Source organism: Seriola dumerili, unplaced genomic scaffold (assembly GCF_002260705.1).
Source record: "Seriola dumerili isolate Sdu_G_001 unplaced genomic scaffold, Sdu_1.0 BDQW01002305.1, whole genome shotgun sequence".
Taxonomy (NCBI): Eukaryota; Metazoa; Chordata; class Actinopteri; order Carangiformes; family Carangidae; genus Seriola; species Seriola dumerili.
In genome coordinates this window covers 32,321-49,576 of record NW_019176560.1, presented here as the reverse complement: position 1 = coordinate 49,576, position 17,256 = coordinate 32,321, and the positions used below count along the sequence as shown (strand labels likewise).

At 40.7% G+C, this 17,256-nt stretch overlaps 2 protein-coding genes across 2 annotated transcripts; both read right to left on the bottom strand.

The window, feature by feature from the left end:
* Positions 1 to 1,123: 1,123 nt before the first annotated feature.
* On the bottom strand, positions 1,124 to 6,518 carry LOC111239358 (actin, non-muscle 6.2). The gene is made up of 9 exons (XM_022769219.1): positions 6,453 to 6,518; positions 4,640 to 4,764; positions 4,430 to 4,558; positions 3,785 to 3,895; positions 3,440 to 3,524; positions 3,011 to 3,172; positions 2,672 to 2,863; positions 2,357 to 2,538; positions 1,124 to 1,734 (listed from the first exon to the last, which is right to left on the bottom strand). The coding sequence occupies exons 2-9, from the start codon at positions 4,760 to 4,762 to the stop codon at positions 1,591 to 1,593; spliced, it is 1,128 nt and encodes a 375-aa protein (XP_022624940.1). The 5' UTR covers positions 4,763 to 4,764; positions 6,453 to 6,518; the 3' UTR covers positions 1,124 to 1,590.
* A 4,035-nt stretch (positions 6,519 to 10,553) lies between these two features.
* LOC111239360 (GTPase IMAP family member 8-like) lies at positions 10,554 to 16,537 on the bottom strand. The gene is given in 7 exon segments (XM_022769222.1): positions 10,554 to 11,070; positions 11,073 to 11,750; positions 11,862 to 13,070; positions 13,447 to 14,082; positions 14,446 to 14,505; positions 16,347 to 16,377; positions 16,468 to 16,537. Coding segments are annotated over 6 exon segments (2,760 nt in total). The 5' UTR covers positions 16,366 to 16,377; positions 16,468 to 16,537; the 3' UTR covers positions 10,554 to 10,912.
* Positions 16,538 to 17,256: the final 719 nt, after the last annotated feature.

Here is a 17,256-nt window from a genome sequence, read left to right as displayed (position 1 = left end):
AAACGTCATAGTATAGTAAGGCATAAAACGTCATAGTATAGTAAGGCATAAAACGTCATAGTATAGTAAGGCATAAAACGTCATAGTATAGTAAGGCATAAAACGTCATAGTATAGTAAGGCATAAAACGTCATAGTATAGTAAGGCATAAAACGTCATAGTATAGTAAGGCATAAAACGTCATAGTATAGTAAGGCATAAAACGTCATAGTATAGTAAGGCATAAAACGTCATAGTATAGTAAGGCATAAAACGTCATAGTATAGTAAGGCATAAAACGTCATAGTATAGTAAGGCATAAAACGTCATAGTATAGTAAGGCATAAAACGTCATAGTATAGTAAGGCATAAAACGTCATAGTATAGTAAGGCATAAAACGTCATAGTATAGTAAGGCATAAAACGTCATAGTATAGTAAGGCATAAAACGTCATAGTATAGTAAGGCATAAAACGTCATAGTATAGTAAGGCATAAAACGTCATAGTATAGTAAGGCATAAAACGTCATAGTATAGTAAGGCATAAAACGTCATAGTATAGTAAGGCATAAAACGTCATAGTATAGTAAGGCATAAAACGTCATAGTATAGTAAGGCATAAAACGTCATAGTATAGTAAGGCATAAAACGTCATAGTATAGTAAGGCATAAAACGTCATAGTATAGTAAGGCATAAAACGTCATAGTATAGTAAGGCATAAAAAGTCATAGTATAGTAAAGCATAAAAAGTCTTAGTATAGTAAGGCATAAAAATTTTTTAAAAAGTCATAGTATAGTAAGGCATAAAAAGTAAAAAAAACGTCATAATATAGTAAGGCATAAAACGTAAAAACATAATATAGTATGGCATAAAATGTAAAAAAAAAAAAATATATATATATAGTATAGCGATGCATAAAAAGTCATAATATAGTAAGGCATAAAATGTCATAAAAACGTCATAGTGTAGTAAGGCATAAAAAGTCCTAGTATACTAAGGCATAAAAAGTCATGTAAACGTCACAGTATAGTAAGTCATCAAAAATGTAGTGTACTGATTAAAACAGTTTGTCACCTTCCATCTGAAAGTGGCTGGACAGTAAAAAAACCAAAGCACCAAACAGCAAATGACCACAGAGAAGCTGTAAACATCAAATGTTGGCATTTTATTGAAAAGTATAAACACTGGTGGAAAGCACCTACACAGCTGAACAGAACAACAGAACATGAGAAAGGCTGAATGTTGATGTGCAATTTAATGCATTAGATTGTTAAAGAGGTAGAAAGACATGGGTAAAAGATGTTCAGTGATAATACTGTTTGTTTTCTGACCATCAGTAGTTTATCACCAGAGGAGTGAAAGCTGTGAGCAGAGTAACACTAACATGTTGAGAAATGTTTGACAGTTCGTCAGAAGTTCAGTTTAAGCTGCTGAAACATTAAAATGTAAACAGTCACTGGATTATTCTTGTGTGTGGCGTCTCACATCTTTCAGTCTGTTCACACAAGATAAACCAGAGACTTTTCTAGGTGGATGGAACGGTTGAAAGTGTTGGCCTCCTCTCCAGGGGGGCGGAGGACGACGACGTGGAGGTTTGGGTTTGTTTTGTTTAGAAGCACTTGCGGTGGACGATGGCGGGGCCAGACTCGTCATACTCCTGCTTGCTGATCCACATCTGCTGGAAGGTGGAGAGGGAGGCCAGGATGGAGCCACCGATCCAGACCGAGTATTTCCTCTCTGGGGGAGCGATGATCTGCAGGAGAGAGGAGGGAAAGGTGAGATGGAAGCAGTGATGTGGGATATTTCAGATTTGAATTATTGGTAAATCTTTATTAAATTCACAAATACTGGACAGGTTTGATTTTATTCTAAGGTTGACAAAGCCTGAAACCTTAGCAGTATCAAAAGTTCTCCAGTAAAACAGATTAGCATTTAAAAACTGTCTTGAATTTAGAAAACTGAAAAGAATCTGCTTCATAGTGAGTTTTCATTTTGTAATTGTGATCAGGAGAATACCCGATAGATTTTAATGAAAAAAATCAGGAAGTAAAGTTTCAATCTCCCCATCTGGTTAAAAATACTGCCATAGCATATTGTTTCTGCAGGTAGAAAGCTATAAAATAGGTCAAGTGTTTTCATACACTGAAATGGGGAGTGATACATTCACTGTTGACTAATGTTTTTCTAAAGATTTTAAAAAAAAGGTCTACAGCTCAGACCCTTTAGAAAACGAATGACAAGTGTGTTTCACAGCAGAACTGATAAAGTCAGTCAGACTCAAACCTGCCAGCAGACTGAACTTTACCCTTAGGTAAAGGATTAGGTGACTGATTTGAGTTCACCTTCACTGACCTGCATGAATATAGAGACTGTACCTTTATTTTCATGGTGGGTGGGGCCAGCGCAGTGATCTCCTTCTGCATGCGGTCAGCGATGCCGGGGTACATGGTGGTGCCGCCGGATAGCACAGTGTTGGCGTACAGGTCCTTACGGATGTCCACGTCGCACTTCATGATGCTGTTGTACGTCGTCTCGTGGACGCCAGCCGACTCCATTCCTGAACACACACACACACACAGAACAAGAGTTTATTAAATGTTTGACTGAACTTCACGGACGGAAAAGACCGGAAACTCAAGTAGGGCGACATCTTGGTGGTACAGTCCTGCTGACCGAGGCGAGTTACAAACCGATGAATGACGGCTGGAAGAGCGTCTCGGGGCAGCGGAACCTCTCGTTGCCGATGGTGATGACCTGTCCGTCAGGCAGCTCGTAGCTCTTCTCCAGGGAGGAAGAGGAAGCCGCCGTCTGCATCTCCTGTTCAAAGTCCAGAGCCACGTAGCAGAGCTTCTCCTTGATGTCACGCACAATCTCACGCTCAGCTGGAGTTCAGAGGTTAAAGGTTTGCGTTAGAACGAGACAACAGGCTCCACAAATATTGAGACATTAAAAAGCTTCATCTGCTCAGACAGAGATTATAAATTGGACTAAATATCTTTAGAGGTAAAAGTCAGTGGTCTGTATTGTACCGGTGGTGGTGAAGCTGTAGCCTCTCTCCGTCAGGATCTTCATCAGGTAGTCTGTCAGGTCTCTGCCAGCGAGGTCCAGACGGAGGATGGCGTGAGGCAGAGCGTAGCCCTCGTAGATGGGCACAGTGTGGCTGACACCGTCACCGGAGTCCATCACAATACCTGTGAGACAAACAGCAGCCAGTTAGAAAAGAAACACCTTCAGCTTTCATGGTTCAACAAGAAGGCCAGCACAGAGATGTGTATGGCTGCAGTTCCTCTAAATGACCACTAGATGCTCCAAGAGGCTCAATTGCTTTTGAATCAGACCTGAGCTTCTTAGGAGATGGAAAGTTGTTTTTTTTTTGTTTTTTTTAAAAACAGGATCTAAAAAAAGCTGATTTGTGACAGTGTTTTAAGATCTTACAGCAGAGACATGAGTTTTCTCACCTGTGGTACGACCGGAGGCGTACAGTGACAGGACGGCCTGGATGGCCACGTACATGGCAGGACAGTTGAAGGTCTCGAACATGATCTGGACCAAAGACAAAGATACGTGTCACTGTGGAAGCCATGACAACTGCAAGAAAGTTAAACTGACAAAGACCAAACTGAAACTCAGTAGCTCATTTTATTGGGACGTAGTGTAGGTCAGGATACTGATCCATTAGTTGTAAGTAAAAAAAAAAAAAAAAAAAAATGCAGTAATACATTGAACAGGTCCAGAGCAGCTGACAAACTCAACTGGTTTTGAACTGATCAGTTTATGGTTTGGACTAATGGGTCTGAACACACCTGAGTCATCTTCTCCCTGTTGGCCTTGGGGTTCAGCGGCGCCTCGGTCAGCAGGACTGGATGCTCCTCGGGAGCGACTCGGAGCTCGTTGTAGAAGGTGTGATGCCAGATCTGCAGGACAGGACGGCCGGTTAGAGGATCAACTACAAGTCATAAAGCTGCTGGCTTCAGATTTACGATGAAGACAAATCAAGGATAAATTTGGTGTGTTCGTCGTCTGCTCATGTCCTGTATTCACTTTGCAGTTAAAAAGGACCAGTGTAGGATTTAGTGATCCTTTGGCAGAAATGGAATATTCATTTTCATAATTATGTTTTCATTAGTGTTAATCACCTGAAACTAACTGTTCATTAGCTACATATGGAGTGTTTTTTACATTAAGCTCAATCCCAATGTCTGCCCTCACAGCCTTGGAGGCGTGCCTTGGTAAGTGCACGAGGGCTTAGACCTTCATGCTCTCACTAGGTTCTTCAACATGCTTGTAAAAGGAGAGTTAAGAGGAAGGGTATTCAGCTGGTTGCAATCTGCACCCTCACCACTAGATGGCACTAAACCCTGACACTGATTTCACAGGGATGATTCAGCTCCGTTTCCTGTCTGAGCTCCAGGTGTGAACTCATGTAAACACAATGCTCAAGTCTTCACCTTCTCCATGTCGTCCCAGTTGGTGACGATCCCGTGCTCGATGGGGTACTTCAGGGTCAGGATGCCTCTCTTGCTCTGGGCCTCGTCTCCCACGTAGCTGTCCTTCTGTCCCATTCCCACCATCACACCCTGAAAACACACAACAGTCACATGATGCACTGCATTTAGTTTAATGTACCTGAGACAGAAGGTGACCTTCAGGTTTCTTACCTGGTGTCTGGGGCGACCGACGATGGATGGGAAGACGGCGCGGGGGGCGTCGTCTCCGGCGAAACCGGCCTTGCACATGCCAGAGCCGTTGTCAACAACGAGGGCAGCGATTTCATCTTCCATGTCTGAAAGGAAACAATTAGATTAAACATGCTGCTCCACACATTTACCCCTCGTCTCTAAACTGATGAACCACCTGCTCAAACTGAAAACCTCCTGATTACAATATTTATTAAAGAATCTACTTGGGAAAATCATGCAGTGTTAAATTTCAGTGTCAAACTAATTGTTTAACAAACCACTTTTTAAAACTGCATTTTGAATAAATATTTAATCATAATATTCAAATAAAGGATATCTAATAAGAAATAAATCAGGTTAGGACATTTAACCTTTTCCTCCGTTTATCATTAAAGTTTCCAGATTTGGAAACTTAAATATCAGGCGTGCGTCTTTAAAGTGACGCTTCATCCTTATTCATGAGTCTTGAGGTTGATGAAGCTTGAGTATCTCACCGACTTTAAAGAGAATAAAATAAGAGTAATGTGATGATGCCGTTTGCATCTTGCTGTTATTTCCTTTTTCTGAGACTGAAGAGTGGAATTAGTTTTTACTTCTGTCTGCTCCATCTTTTAAAATCATTTCTCATCCAGCAGCCCGCACAGGCAGCTGTTTGCCGGGCGCGGCAGCTCAAGTCATCCAACCAGATGTTCTTAAATTATGTGTCCTGAAGTCCAGTCGCTTCAGGACGATTTCAAAACCAGTTCAGGCAGAACACAAACCTCTCCTGGTTAAAATCCACAGGCTCCGAGCTGCGACTCTCCACGATACAACACACACCTTTATTATTTTATTTTATTTTATTTTTTTAAAGTAAACTCCAGCTGTTGAGAGAAGTTAATGAGGGAACTGAAATGTTTATGTTTCATGAAATTCAGGAGGTTTTATTTTGAAGAGGGGCTGAAACAGGAAGCAGACAGGAGCAGCCCTTCCCTCAGGACATTCAGATTCATCTGATATTTAGTTCATTCACTCAAACAGTAACTCAGCTGCAACCAAATAAATAAACACTTTGAACAAGAGTCAGTGAGGAAACAAACTGATTTAGAATAAATATCTATAATAATCTTAAAATAAAAACAGATTCCTTCCTAAATGTTTCTTTACTCCTGAACTAAAAACTGTATAAATTTGACTCAACCTCATTGGAGTTTTGTTTACTTTGATTTTAAAAGAAAAACTTGAACGATCTGGTCACAGATTTCCTTCTGTATATTTGTGTTTGTGCTGATTTCAGTTTCAGCTCCAGACTCAGATGGTTCAGTTCATCAGGATGAAAAATCCTGCTGCGGATTTTCAGATCAACATCTTCATACTTGCAGAGATCTTGTCAGGTAGTTTTTACCTGAACGTGCTGATCTCAAACCAGGTTACAGTTTACCTTCACCTGGTTATGTGATAAATATTATTATTATTATTATTATTATTATCTGTAACCCTGAAATAAAAAGATTTAACTTTAACCAGAAAGTTCAACCTTAAAAACTACTTTTCTGGACAATATGAGTTTTGTGGATGAACTTGCATCTTTTCTTTTACTGTTAAAAGGCTGAATCTTCCAGGATGAGAAAACCGCTGATGAAAAAGGTGAATAAAGCAGAGACCTCGCGCCCCCAGCTGCCGGTAACACACCTGAAGTGACTCAGTATCTGTGTCTGATAAAAACTCACCTGTAACGGTTTAGTTAGGTTTTAGTTTTGTGAGATTTCCGATAAAGACAACTTTATAATTAAAAAACACAGCTGCTTCTTACCTGTGCAGGTGAGTCTCGGGTGTGTCTGTCGGTGAGGTGAAGCGGGAGTCTTTCTGCCCCAGACTTGTTCAGTAAATGCAGCATCACGAGCCAAACCGCACCGGTTTTATTTGCGTTCGCGGGACTGGAGCTGGCGTTGACCATAAAAGGCAACGTTCCCTCAGCTCGCGCGCTGATTGGTCCAGGTGAGCATGATCCGCCATGTTGTCCAAACTCGCGTCCTGATTGGTTGGAGAAGGCATCTGTCAAGGGGGAGCGGGTACGCGGGATGAGAGCCTGACCCCCCCCCCCACAACCTGCAGGGTTCATACTGAAATCATGGATTCCACCTGAGCAGGAGGAGAGCTGTGATTGGTCCGTCACACCGGAAAGTTTTCAGCTGCTGGAGGAGAGAGAGATGACAGGAAATAAGAAATGAATCATTTCTACAGACGCTGTCACAAAGACAAACTCTCTTAGATTTCACAAACAGACTTCAGATAGACTCTGAATTCATCTGTCACACAAAGCAGTTTAGTTCTTGGAGTATGGTGCAATGAATTCTGGGTAAATTAAGACTTTTTTCAATATGGAGGAGCATCCAACCACTGAGCCTTCTCTTTGCTCCACACACAGAAATGTAATATGTGACATATATATCCCTATATATAATATGTAATTAATTAAGTTAGTATATATAATATAAGATGATATATTATTAATGCATATATACATCAAATATTCACACTGTGGGATTAAAAAGGTTTTATGTTGTTTTTGTTTGTTTGTTTACTCGTGTAAATCTCAGTCCCGTGTCTGAGAGTTCATTGATCGGTGTTTGTTTATCTTCAGTTTGAATGTGTCTGCGTGACGTTCGTCAGGTTCTTCGTCCTGCCTGAGACGATTTTATCTGATGTTACAACTTTAAAACTGTTTGTGTCGGTTTCAAGCTGCGAGTAAATCCTGAAAATCAGGACCAACAGTGTGGTTTCACCAGAGCTGAAGACAAGATTTAATGTCCTCTATTGTCTTCTATTGTCTTCTATTGTCTTCTGTTGTCGTCTATTGTCTTCTCTTCTTTTTGGAAACGACAGAAAAACAAATGTTGGACTGAATATGAATTTGATCTTGAACAAAAAAACTGACAAATAAAACCTGATCCATCACTTGATCCATCCATCATCCATCATCCATCCATCAATCATGTCATCATCTGATAAGCTCTGGCCTTCTTCATCCTCCTCCTCCTCCTCCTCCTCCTCCTCTGTGGCTCCTGAGTTTTGCTCCTCATGATGTTTGGATCCATCACAATGTGTTTTTAACTGAGGCCTGCAGAGGTAGAACATCTTCCTGATGCTGCATCTCTGTTCATTCTGTCCAACATCACGTCCGTCTGTCCTGGAAGAGGAATCTAAGGTTGTATATTTTTAATATTTCCCCCAGTTAAAGTTGTTTTTACTGGACGCGGGGTCGTCAAGTGTTCACAGATTAATCTGGCCCCTGATCTTTTCCTTTACCTTCGTCGCCTCTAAAGGTTTTTCTTCTTCTCTAAACAAAGTGACATCACCTCTGGTCACATCAGTGCACGTTTACTGTTTATGCTCTTTAACATATTAAACTGAAAAACTGAACATCACCTCTGTGTGGCTTTGTGTGTCAGCTGTTCCTGTTGTTGTGTCCACACCCTGAACCTGCACAGACGTGTTCATCTGTTGTTACAACTCGACCGCTCGTCTTCACCGAATCCTGGTGTTTGATGTTAAAAACACCATTTTGGTGTTTTTAACATCTAACTTCACATTCAGCCAATCATAAGGCAGGATTTCAGGGCTCTACCTGAACCTGCTTTTACAGATTTGAGGAGGCGGGCCTCACCAGGTGTGACCACACCCCGCAGCGTCATCAGACCACAGCTGCTCGTGTCTTGTCCTTGTATGGGCTTCAGTGCAGCTGAAATTCCACCAAACGACACTCCTGCTGTGGGGGGGGGGGGGGGGGGGGGGGGATCCAGTAAAGATTCAGAACAAAAAAAAGGTGGAGGAGGAGATTTTTAAACAAATCTGAAAATCTAAGTTTTACCTGTAGATGAGCAGAAACGCCATGAAGCTACTTTCCTTATATGGACTGAACTGCACCAGATGACAAGATGACACAGCTGCTGCAGATGTTTGACAGATCGACACAGTTTATATTTTACATCAAAACACGTTTAGCTGAAGGACGGAGGAACCAGAGATAAATAAAAACAATTAACTGATCAAATTCTACTGTTTTATATTCATACTCCATGACACTCAGTTGTTTTTACTTTGCACAGGGAAGTTTTTATAAATGTGATGAACTTTTAGTGGATTAAACTTCACCACCAACAAAGATTATTAAAACATTATATTATTTATACTATAAACATTCTGCATGAGGAGTACTTTTACTTTTGATACTTTAAGTACATTTTTCTGAAAGCTTTTATTTTTACATTAATTTTATGTTACAAAACAGGAAGTTTTCAATATTTAAAGTTAAAAGTGATATCTTCAGAGAAATGAGATCACTTCATGTAAAATCTGTCTCAGTTGTAGCTTTTCTAACCAGACTGAAGGTGTGAATGCTGCAGGTGAACTCTCAGCGCTGTGCAGCGTCTGACTGCAGTGAAGTGACAGCACCGGTTTGCCTCGGCATGCTGGTTTACATCCCTGACCCTGCAGTCGGGCACGGCCGACATTGTCCACATTCTCCGGCTGGTTCGGGCCTGTTCGTGGAGCCGGAGGAGTGTCGGCCGGCCTCCTGCACCGCACGCTCACCCTGAGACTGATTTACATGCAACAACTCTTGAGACCAAAAAAGGCGAGAAGACGAGGGAAACTTCCTGACTGGGTGGACGTCGCAGACTCTCTGGGAATCCTCTGCTCTTCCTGGGGATCTACATGCAGAGACTTGAACCCTGCAGCACAGAGACATCATGTCGGCCTTTATCTCTGTCACAGTTCCACTTCTAGTTTTGTGGCCTTGAACAGAAGATGAAGACACTGACTGACTGACAGGGATTAAATGCAGGTTTCAGGTTCTACAGGCTGATTTTAATGGAAATGAGCTGAAACTAACAGCAGCTGAGAGGGACGGAGCGAATTATTCAGAGATGGAAAACGTGTTTGAAAAGTGGTTTGGGGTTTTATTGTCACACAAAAAGAAGTAAATCGAGCTTCACAAGACTTTTTAAAACCTGCGTTACGAAGGGAATCATGTGCTGATCTGCAGATTATTTTCTCATTAATCATTTTGTCCATTAATGATGAAATAGTTGTAAAGTTTCCTCAAGACCAAGATAAAATCTTGTTCCTTTGTTTGAATCTAAAAAGTTTCTGTTAATTATCACATAAGAAAAAGGGAAAATTCTACAACCAGATTTTTGCCTCAAAAAGATTATCTTGTTTATCAATTATTATTTCTAATCGTGGTTTAAAATCAAAGAATTTTCTCTAAGTAGGTCGACATATGAAAAAAGGTCAAGAAACATACAAAGATCATGCCACAGAGAGTTTTAACATGATAAAATGACATATATTATTATATTATATATACATGTACATGTGTCTGTGACCGTGTTTATACCATGACACACTAACACAGGAAAACAAGCTTTGGAAATAAGAGACTAAAATCACGGCAGAGTTCAGATTCAACACTTCATAATTTAAAAACTATGAAATCATAAAGTAAAACTTTCAAACATCATCAGGGGAAAATATAAATATAAAGACCAGAGTGGTTTTACAAAAGCATGACCTGAATGAAACAAGTCTGATTATTGGGTCACTACAGTCGGATTATTGGGTCACTACAGTCTGATTATTGGGTCACTACAGTCTGATTACAGACCTTTAAAAGGTGCAAAGAATTTAAAAAAGAAAAAAATGAAAGAGACAATTGTTTTTTTCAAGTTTCCAAAGTTAACAAAATAAAATCTTAATCATGACGTTGAAAAGTCCTGAGATATTTTTTTCTGAACTATTTTTGCATCAATATCACAATGTAAAATGTACAAATACTCCATCACTGCAAGTCCTGTATTTAAAATCTTCACTCCTACAGAACAGGAAAGAAATTGAACGACCGTCAATCACATCAGTTTGTTTTTCTTCCTTTTTCTCTGAACGAGTCATTAAATGATTTTCATCTAAAGTCTGATTGTGTCCTCAGACAGATGCAGGTACAACGCTGGTGCAGGTGTTCACACTTCTGTTGCTGTGTAGAGTCAAGGTGATAATATCAATTAACCTTTAAATGTCATGTAGGACATCGACTACACTCCTCCAGCGCCCCCTGTAGGTGGAACATTACCTGTCTCTTAAAAAGAAAATAAACAACTCTCTGTAACATCACTGTACTATGAGTACAAGCTCATGACCTCGACTGTATACAGCAGTTTCTGTAGAATGCAATTTGAATTTATACTTTACTACTTCAGGTTTCAATTCCAGTTTTCAGATTTTTGTTCTCTCTAGTTGCTGAAGTCCATCCCATTTCAGTTTTTTCCTCAGTTTTCTCTCCTGCTTAATTTTAACTCTCCCCTCTTTCAGTCTTTTTAACATTGCTTTCATAACTTCTTCCAGATTCCCATGAAGCTCCTCTCTCTCCTCATCTCTTCTTCCTTCTCCCTCAGGATCCTCCCTGCTTCTTTCTGTATCGCTGCTTCAGCCTCTTGCAGCATCTCATTAGTGTAGCAGTTGCCTCCATTTTCCTTCACCATGGTGTCGATCTTGTTTATCAGCTGACTGACTTGTCTGTGGTTTTGTTCGTCATAGTTATTAAACACATGGTATCTTCCTCCACAGTCAGAGATCAGCTTCTTAAGGGAATCGTCACATATTTCAATGTACTCATCAATGGATAATTTGTCACGTTCCAGTGAATCTCCTCCAGTTAAAAGAATGATGGTGAACTTCTCAGAATTCTTCCCAAAACCTTCCTTAATGAGTTTCAGTGTCTCCTTCTCCTCTGTTGTGAGTCGTCCGATCTGTAACACCAACAGGAAGACATGTGGTCCTGGAGCCAGAAGACTGATGCACTTCACCATCTCCTCATTAACTTCTTCATGAGACAAGGTCGTGTCAAACAGACCAGGAGTGTCGACTACAACAACAGGACGACCGTCCACTTCACTCTGTGCTTTCTGACAAAACTTAGTGACTGATGTTTGACTTGATTTGGATTTAAACTCTTTTCTTCCCAGAATGGTGTTTCCTGTAGAGCTCTTTCCACTTCCAGTCTTTCCTATCAGCACGATCCTGAGACGCTCTGGACTCTGAGTCTCTTCATCACCTGTGAAATGTAATAAAAGTTTTAATTACTTTATGTTGACAGTTGCTACAGTAAAGACTCCAGATTATATAAGACATGATTTAGGACAGAGACTAAACTTTAAATACTTACACATGTTCTGTCTTTTGTTTTTAAACCTTTCAAGTTCCGCCTGTTGAGCAGTGATGTGTTTCTCTTGTTTTATGATCTTTTCTATTTGGGCATGTGCAAATGTTTCTGTTGTGTAGCAGCATGGTTTGTCCTTATTGTGTCTCATCTTGTCCACAGCCTCCAACAGTTCAGAGATCTGATGTTTGTCCTTGATGTTGACAACAACAGATCTTCCTCCACAGCTCTGAAGCAGCTCCTGGATGTCTCTGCTCTTTCTTATAAAGTCATCAACAGCTGGAGCTGCAGGATCTGACTCCACAGTGAACAGAATCATGGTGAAGTCATTGACTGGAGAGCTGAATGAGTTCTGGATGGTCTCTAACTCTCCCTTGTCTTCATCAGTGAGGGGACCCACAGCTAGGACCAGGATGAAGGCATGGACGCCCTCAGGATCACAGAGGGAGATACACCTGAACGATTCCTTCATCACTTCCTCCTGAGGTTTTCCATACAAGGCAGGAAGCTCCACCAGGGAAACCTGACGTCCTCTCACCTCTCCCTGATGTTTAACACACTCTGATGAGCTGGAGACTGAATGAAGCTCTGTCTGACCTAAAATGGCCTCGGCTGCTGAAGTCTTCCCTGCTCCTCTCCTCCCACACAGAACCAGGTTTAAAGCTGGTTTCATGTGTTCAGGCTCTTCAGAGAAGGTGAGGAAGGTTTCTTTGTTTTCACGCACAATGTTCTCAATCTTCTCCATCAACAGTTGGTGTTTATCTTCAAACATGTTGTAGAGTCTTCCTCCACAGTCTCGAAGCAGCTTGTTCACAGAGACACTCGTCTCATTCCAGTGATGACAGTATGTGGTGACGACCATCGAGTGTTTAAAAGCATCTGGACCAAACAGACTCAGGATGAACTTCAGTGTTCGTCTGTTCTCCTCAGTGAAATCAGAAGGTTTCACTAACAGCAGCAGAACATTTGGTCCAGGAGAACAAAGAGTCTCACACTTCTTCACCTCTTCTATCAGTGTCTCCACAGACAGACTGAACATGTCTGGAGCTTTCACCACTGTTAATGGTTTTCCTCTCCACTCTCCACTGGCAGCCTCACATTGTGTGTTTGGACAAAATCTTTGAAAATGAAAAGATTTTTCCGTCATGATGAAGTTACCAAGTGTCGTCATTTCTTCCTCCCTTTTCCCAAACAGCACAATCCTGAGTCCACGAGCTGTCAGACGACAGGAAATAAAATCAGTTCAATGTAGAAACTTCCTCATCATCATCGTTGAGAAAAGACAAGAGAACCAATATGAGATTCGATCTTATATTCAGAAACTATGAATGTTTGGAACATTTAAATTAGGGATGGGTTCTGATATCTAGATTCCAAGTTAAGCTGCAGCCAGTGAATTGATTATTGGATCCTTAATTGATGACGAGTCTTAGATTGTCTCTTTAAGTTTTTTCTGACACTAAAGGTAAAAGAGGACGTTTAACAGCTGCTAACTCAGCTACACAGTGGATAACAAGACTGACTGAACATGGCAGACCTCCTTAACCTGAAGTTCTCATTACATTGTCGTCAAAAGCTTTTCCTCACTTACCAACATTTCGAGCAGGATTCCAGTTCACAGGAACTGAGCTCTGTGGGTCCAGGTTTTGATGAAGCCGAGCTGCTACACTGTCAGATAAATCGCAGCTCACATGTTCTCCGTTGTTCACCCTCACAATTTCACCCAAGCGTGTTAACAGTTGCAGAAGTTCAAGGTTCTTCTGCTTCAAAGATCTGAATCTGCACATTTTGATCATGTGTTTTAAAGGTGGATGCTGCTCATACTTTTCTGAGGAACCTGGACTCTCCTCTCTGGGTGTTGTTATCAGAACCAGTGAGTGTTCGAACGATCGATCACCAAAGTTTTCTAGGACTGTTTGTAGTCTCAGTCTGTGTTCCTCAGTGAAGTCTTCAGGCTGTAGAACCAGCAGGAACACATGAGGTCCAGGATCAGAGAGACTCACACAGTTCTCTATCAACTCTGTCAGTTTGTCTTCAGAGATGTTCGGATGCAGCAGATCTGGGGTGTTGATGAGAACCGTTTCTTTCCATTTGCACCGTCCACTGACTCTCTGACAGCAGACTGGTGCTTTTTGAGTGTTGAACACAGCATCTCCCAGTATGAAGTTCCCCACTGAACTCCTCCCAGACCAGCTGTTCCCCAGCAGAACAACCCTCAGCTCAGACACTGAAATGAAAACACAAAGAGAGACACCGTCCACAAACATGAGCTGAGATCAGTATACACTCCTCTACAATCAAGATCAGGCTGAAAACTCTTTGATAAAGCTTATAGTTAGGGATGGCTGACTCTCTCTCTCTCTCTCTCTCTCTCTCTCTCTCTCCTCACCAAACCTGAGTCCAGTTCTGTTGGAGGTTAAAAGGGTTAAAAACAGCTTTATAATCTCATGATAAATGATGAAAATATGCAAAACAGCAGCAGGAGTGGAACAAAACAATCTTTCCATAAATCTTTCACAGGAAGAAACTTGTCAGTTGTGGTCTGAATCTCTAAAACAGTCAGAACCTGACTCAGTTCAGTTTAACTCACTGTCGGGGGGCAGTAGGTCATAGCTGCTTGTGCGCTCCCACGGCTTAGAGTCATCTTTCACTGTGAAAATGTAGAGGGATAAAAATGAGGCTACAGACAAGACTTAACAGCTGAATATTCAAGATCCCATACATGCTGTAATTCATGAATATAAAATGCCCAGAGCTTGTTGGCGTGGGGGTAAAACCACTTAGAGGGAGCTGAGGCGTCAAATATAACAATGAACCTGTGAGACATATTTTAATAGAATCTTTCTGTAATAACTTTATGACATTTGCAGCTTCTGTCGTCTAAAAGTCCAAGAGAACATGAGACCTACCAAAAATTAAACTAGCTGCAGAACCATCCTTGAAATAGTAAGTGAAGAAATGAAATCTGTGTCACACCAGTTCAGTCATACAGATCAAAAATTTAAATAAAACCAACAGCATTAAGCCAAAATTAATCCAATAATACTGAAGAACCAAATATCAAAATAACATTATAACAGCAATACATACTATACTCAATCCACATTAATGCACAAACTGCATAATTAAGAAGAAGAGACGACTTCTATGTCTATCAGTATAAGTCTACACTGTTCAGCTGCATTAGAACAATGTCTCAGTTCAGCCACTAGAGGGCACTACAGGCTTTCTGACATTACTTACCTGTGCATTGATTTAATGATTACTCTGCCTCCATGCAGCTTCAAATGCAGGTTAAAGGCAGTGTTCATGTAAATTACTCATTTCAATTAGAGGAAAATCACAATTTTTGAATTATATGGCTTTTAACTGCCATAAAATATATTTATGTTGTCATTTGATATTTTCTTATTTTGCACACATTATTTATATGATTTATTTTTAAGAATTTTGTTCTATTTGTATTGGCTGTATGCAGAACGTAGGAACTAAGTTTGCTCCTGTGTTGCACGGGGACAGTTTCCTTCAGAGGAACACATGTTGAAGGAAAGTTAGGCTGCGGTCGAAAAGTCTTTTTCTCCTGAAGGTTGAAACTGAGTGAAATGAGCTGAAGTATCTGAGCAGCAGCTTCATGATCAGAGCTGAGGAAAGGAGCTTCAGTGCTTCCTAACTTATCTCCTTCAGCAGAGGAAACGCTGGAGCTTCCTTTAGGAAAGGAAAGGAGAAATGTCGTCCCACAATTTCTTGCCGCAACAACATTTAAAGCGACGCACCGTTGTAGTTTCACCTCAGCAGACACACGTAAATGTAGAAACAAAGATGAAGTTTCTCCACTTAACAAATGTATAAAAATGTCAGGAAACTGTCGCTACTTACGTCTGAATATAATTTATTAAGATCTCGTGCTCAGTTCCTTTTTTCTATTTATTATTTCAATGACTTAACTTTCTCTACTTGTATTTTTCTTTCATCTTTTCTTATTCAACATTTCCGTCCTGTTTGTTTCTGTGGTTAGTGAAGGAGAATTCATCCTCCATGTGTTATAAATAAAGTTAGTTAAAGAAACACCCTCGTGTAAGTGCAGTCAGATTCCTGATTAACTCTCCTTCACATCTGTCATTCTTCTCTCCTCACCATGTTTTCTATCAAGGTCGAGGAGAAGTGGAGATTATTTAGACTTCTCCACCGCAGCCTTAGTTTTTATCTCTGGTAATGTTTAAGTTAAACGTGACGAACTGCCCGTTTTTAAGATTCATTTTCAGTCCATTCATTCCTTCTTGTTCATGTGCAGAATCGTTTCTGTAGTTTGTTGTAATTTACACGACTCGTTTAATTACTTTAAACAATGTTATGTATCTGATTAGTTCAACAGTGGTGGCGTCTGAGATGATGAAGTGCAGAAGATGAATAAATCCATCAGTGACAGCGAGTCGTGGCGTCATCTATTTCCTGGAAGGAGTGACACAGGTATCAAAGTCAGACTGGACTCACCAGGTGCTGCAGCCGCCATGACGTCACTCTGCTGGACGCAACAGAGACAAGAACCTGAATGAAGCGCACAGCTGCACAGTGTTCACTGAATGATGTTGAAGTGCACCTCAGAGAAACTCACCTACTGCTGCACCGTGACCTCTGACCTCTGAGGAGTCACCGCCGCTCCTGTAAGACGGCAGCAGCATCACAATCATCACAACACAAGCATGAACGCGTCACGACACACTGACACTGTAACGTGATAAATGTTTGACAGTCTGATGGACGATACCTGCATATCAGTGCTGAAGCTCTGCGAACACCAGAAAGAACACCTCAGCAGACGGAGGGGAGAGGCAGATAAACATAAAACTAGTTAGTTAGTTAGTTAACTGGTTAATTAGTTGTTCTGATTTGCAGTTAGCATCCTGCCTGCATTGTTTTGGTGGCTCTTATTTGCCCATAGCGCCTCCCTGAGGGTAAAAGCTCAAAGTGTGCTTTACTTTTATATTTAATTCACATTTAATCGTTAGTTGCATCTACAGCATCACTTTACTTTAACTAGCTTTACTAACTTTTCTCTGCAGTCTCAGTTTATTCCAAACATTCATGATGATTAATTACACACCAACATTAAGTTCAGTTGAGGTGGCATGATGACTCAGTGAAGTTTGTCGGTGTCTTGCTGGATAAAATAAATTCTTTGGATTTACCCTCAAGCCTCACAGCAACTCTGCAGAGAAAAGACGTGATTAAAACCAGTGTTGTGGAATAACTACTTACACATAATTAAACTACAAAATAAATATAATTGTAATCTGTTACAGTTACTGAAAAAACATTATAAAACATATCTGTGGATCTGAGGTTCAAACTTCATTCGTTAAATATTAACATGGAGAGGTCATTAGGTCGACACGTCTCTACG

What these genes read in the sequence shown, in the direction of transcription:
- LOC111239358 (XM_022769219.1), bottom strand. Translation starts at nt 4,762, where the DNA reads ATGGAAGATGAAATCGCTGCCCTCGTTGTTGACAACGGCTCTGGCATG. An exon ending in ACTGGGACGACATGGAGAAG is followed by an intron (nt 3,896 to 4,429) that starts GTGAAGACTTGA and finishes CCTGTCCTGCAG; the next exon opens with ATCTGGCATCACACCTTCTA. An exon ending in CGCCTCCGGTCGTACCACAG is followed by an intron (nt 3,173 to 3,439) that starts GTGAGAAAACTC and finishes TTTGTCTCACAG; the next exon opens with GTATTGTGATGGACTCCGGT.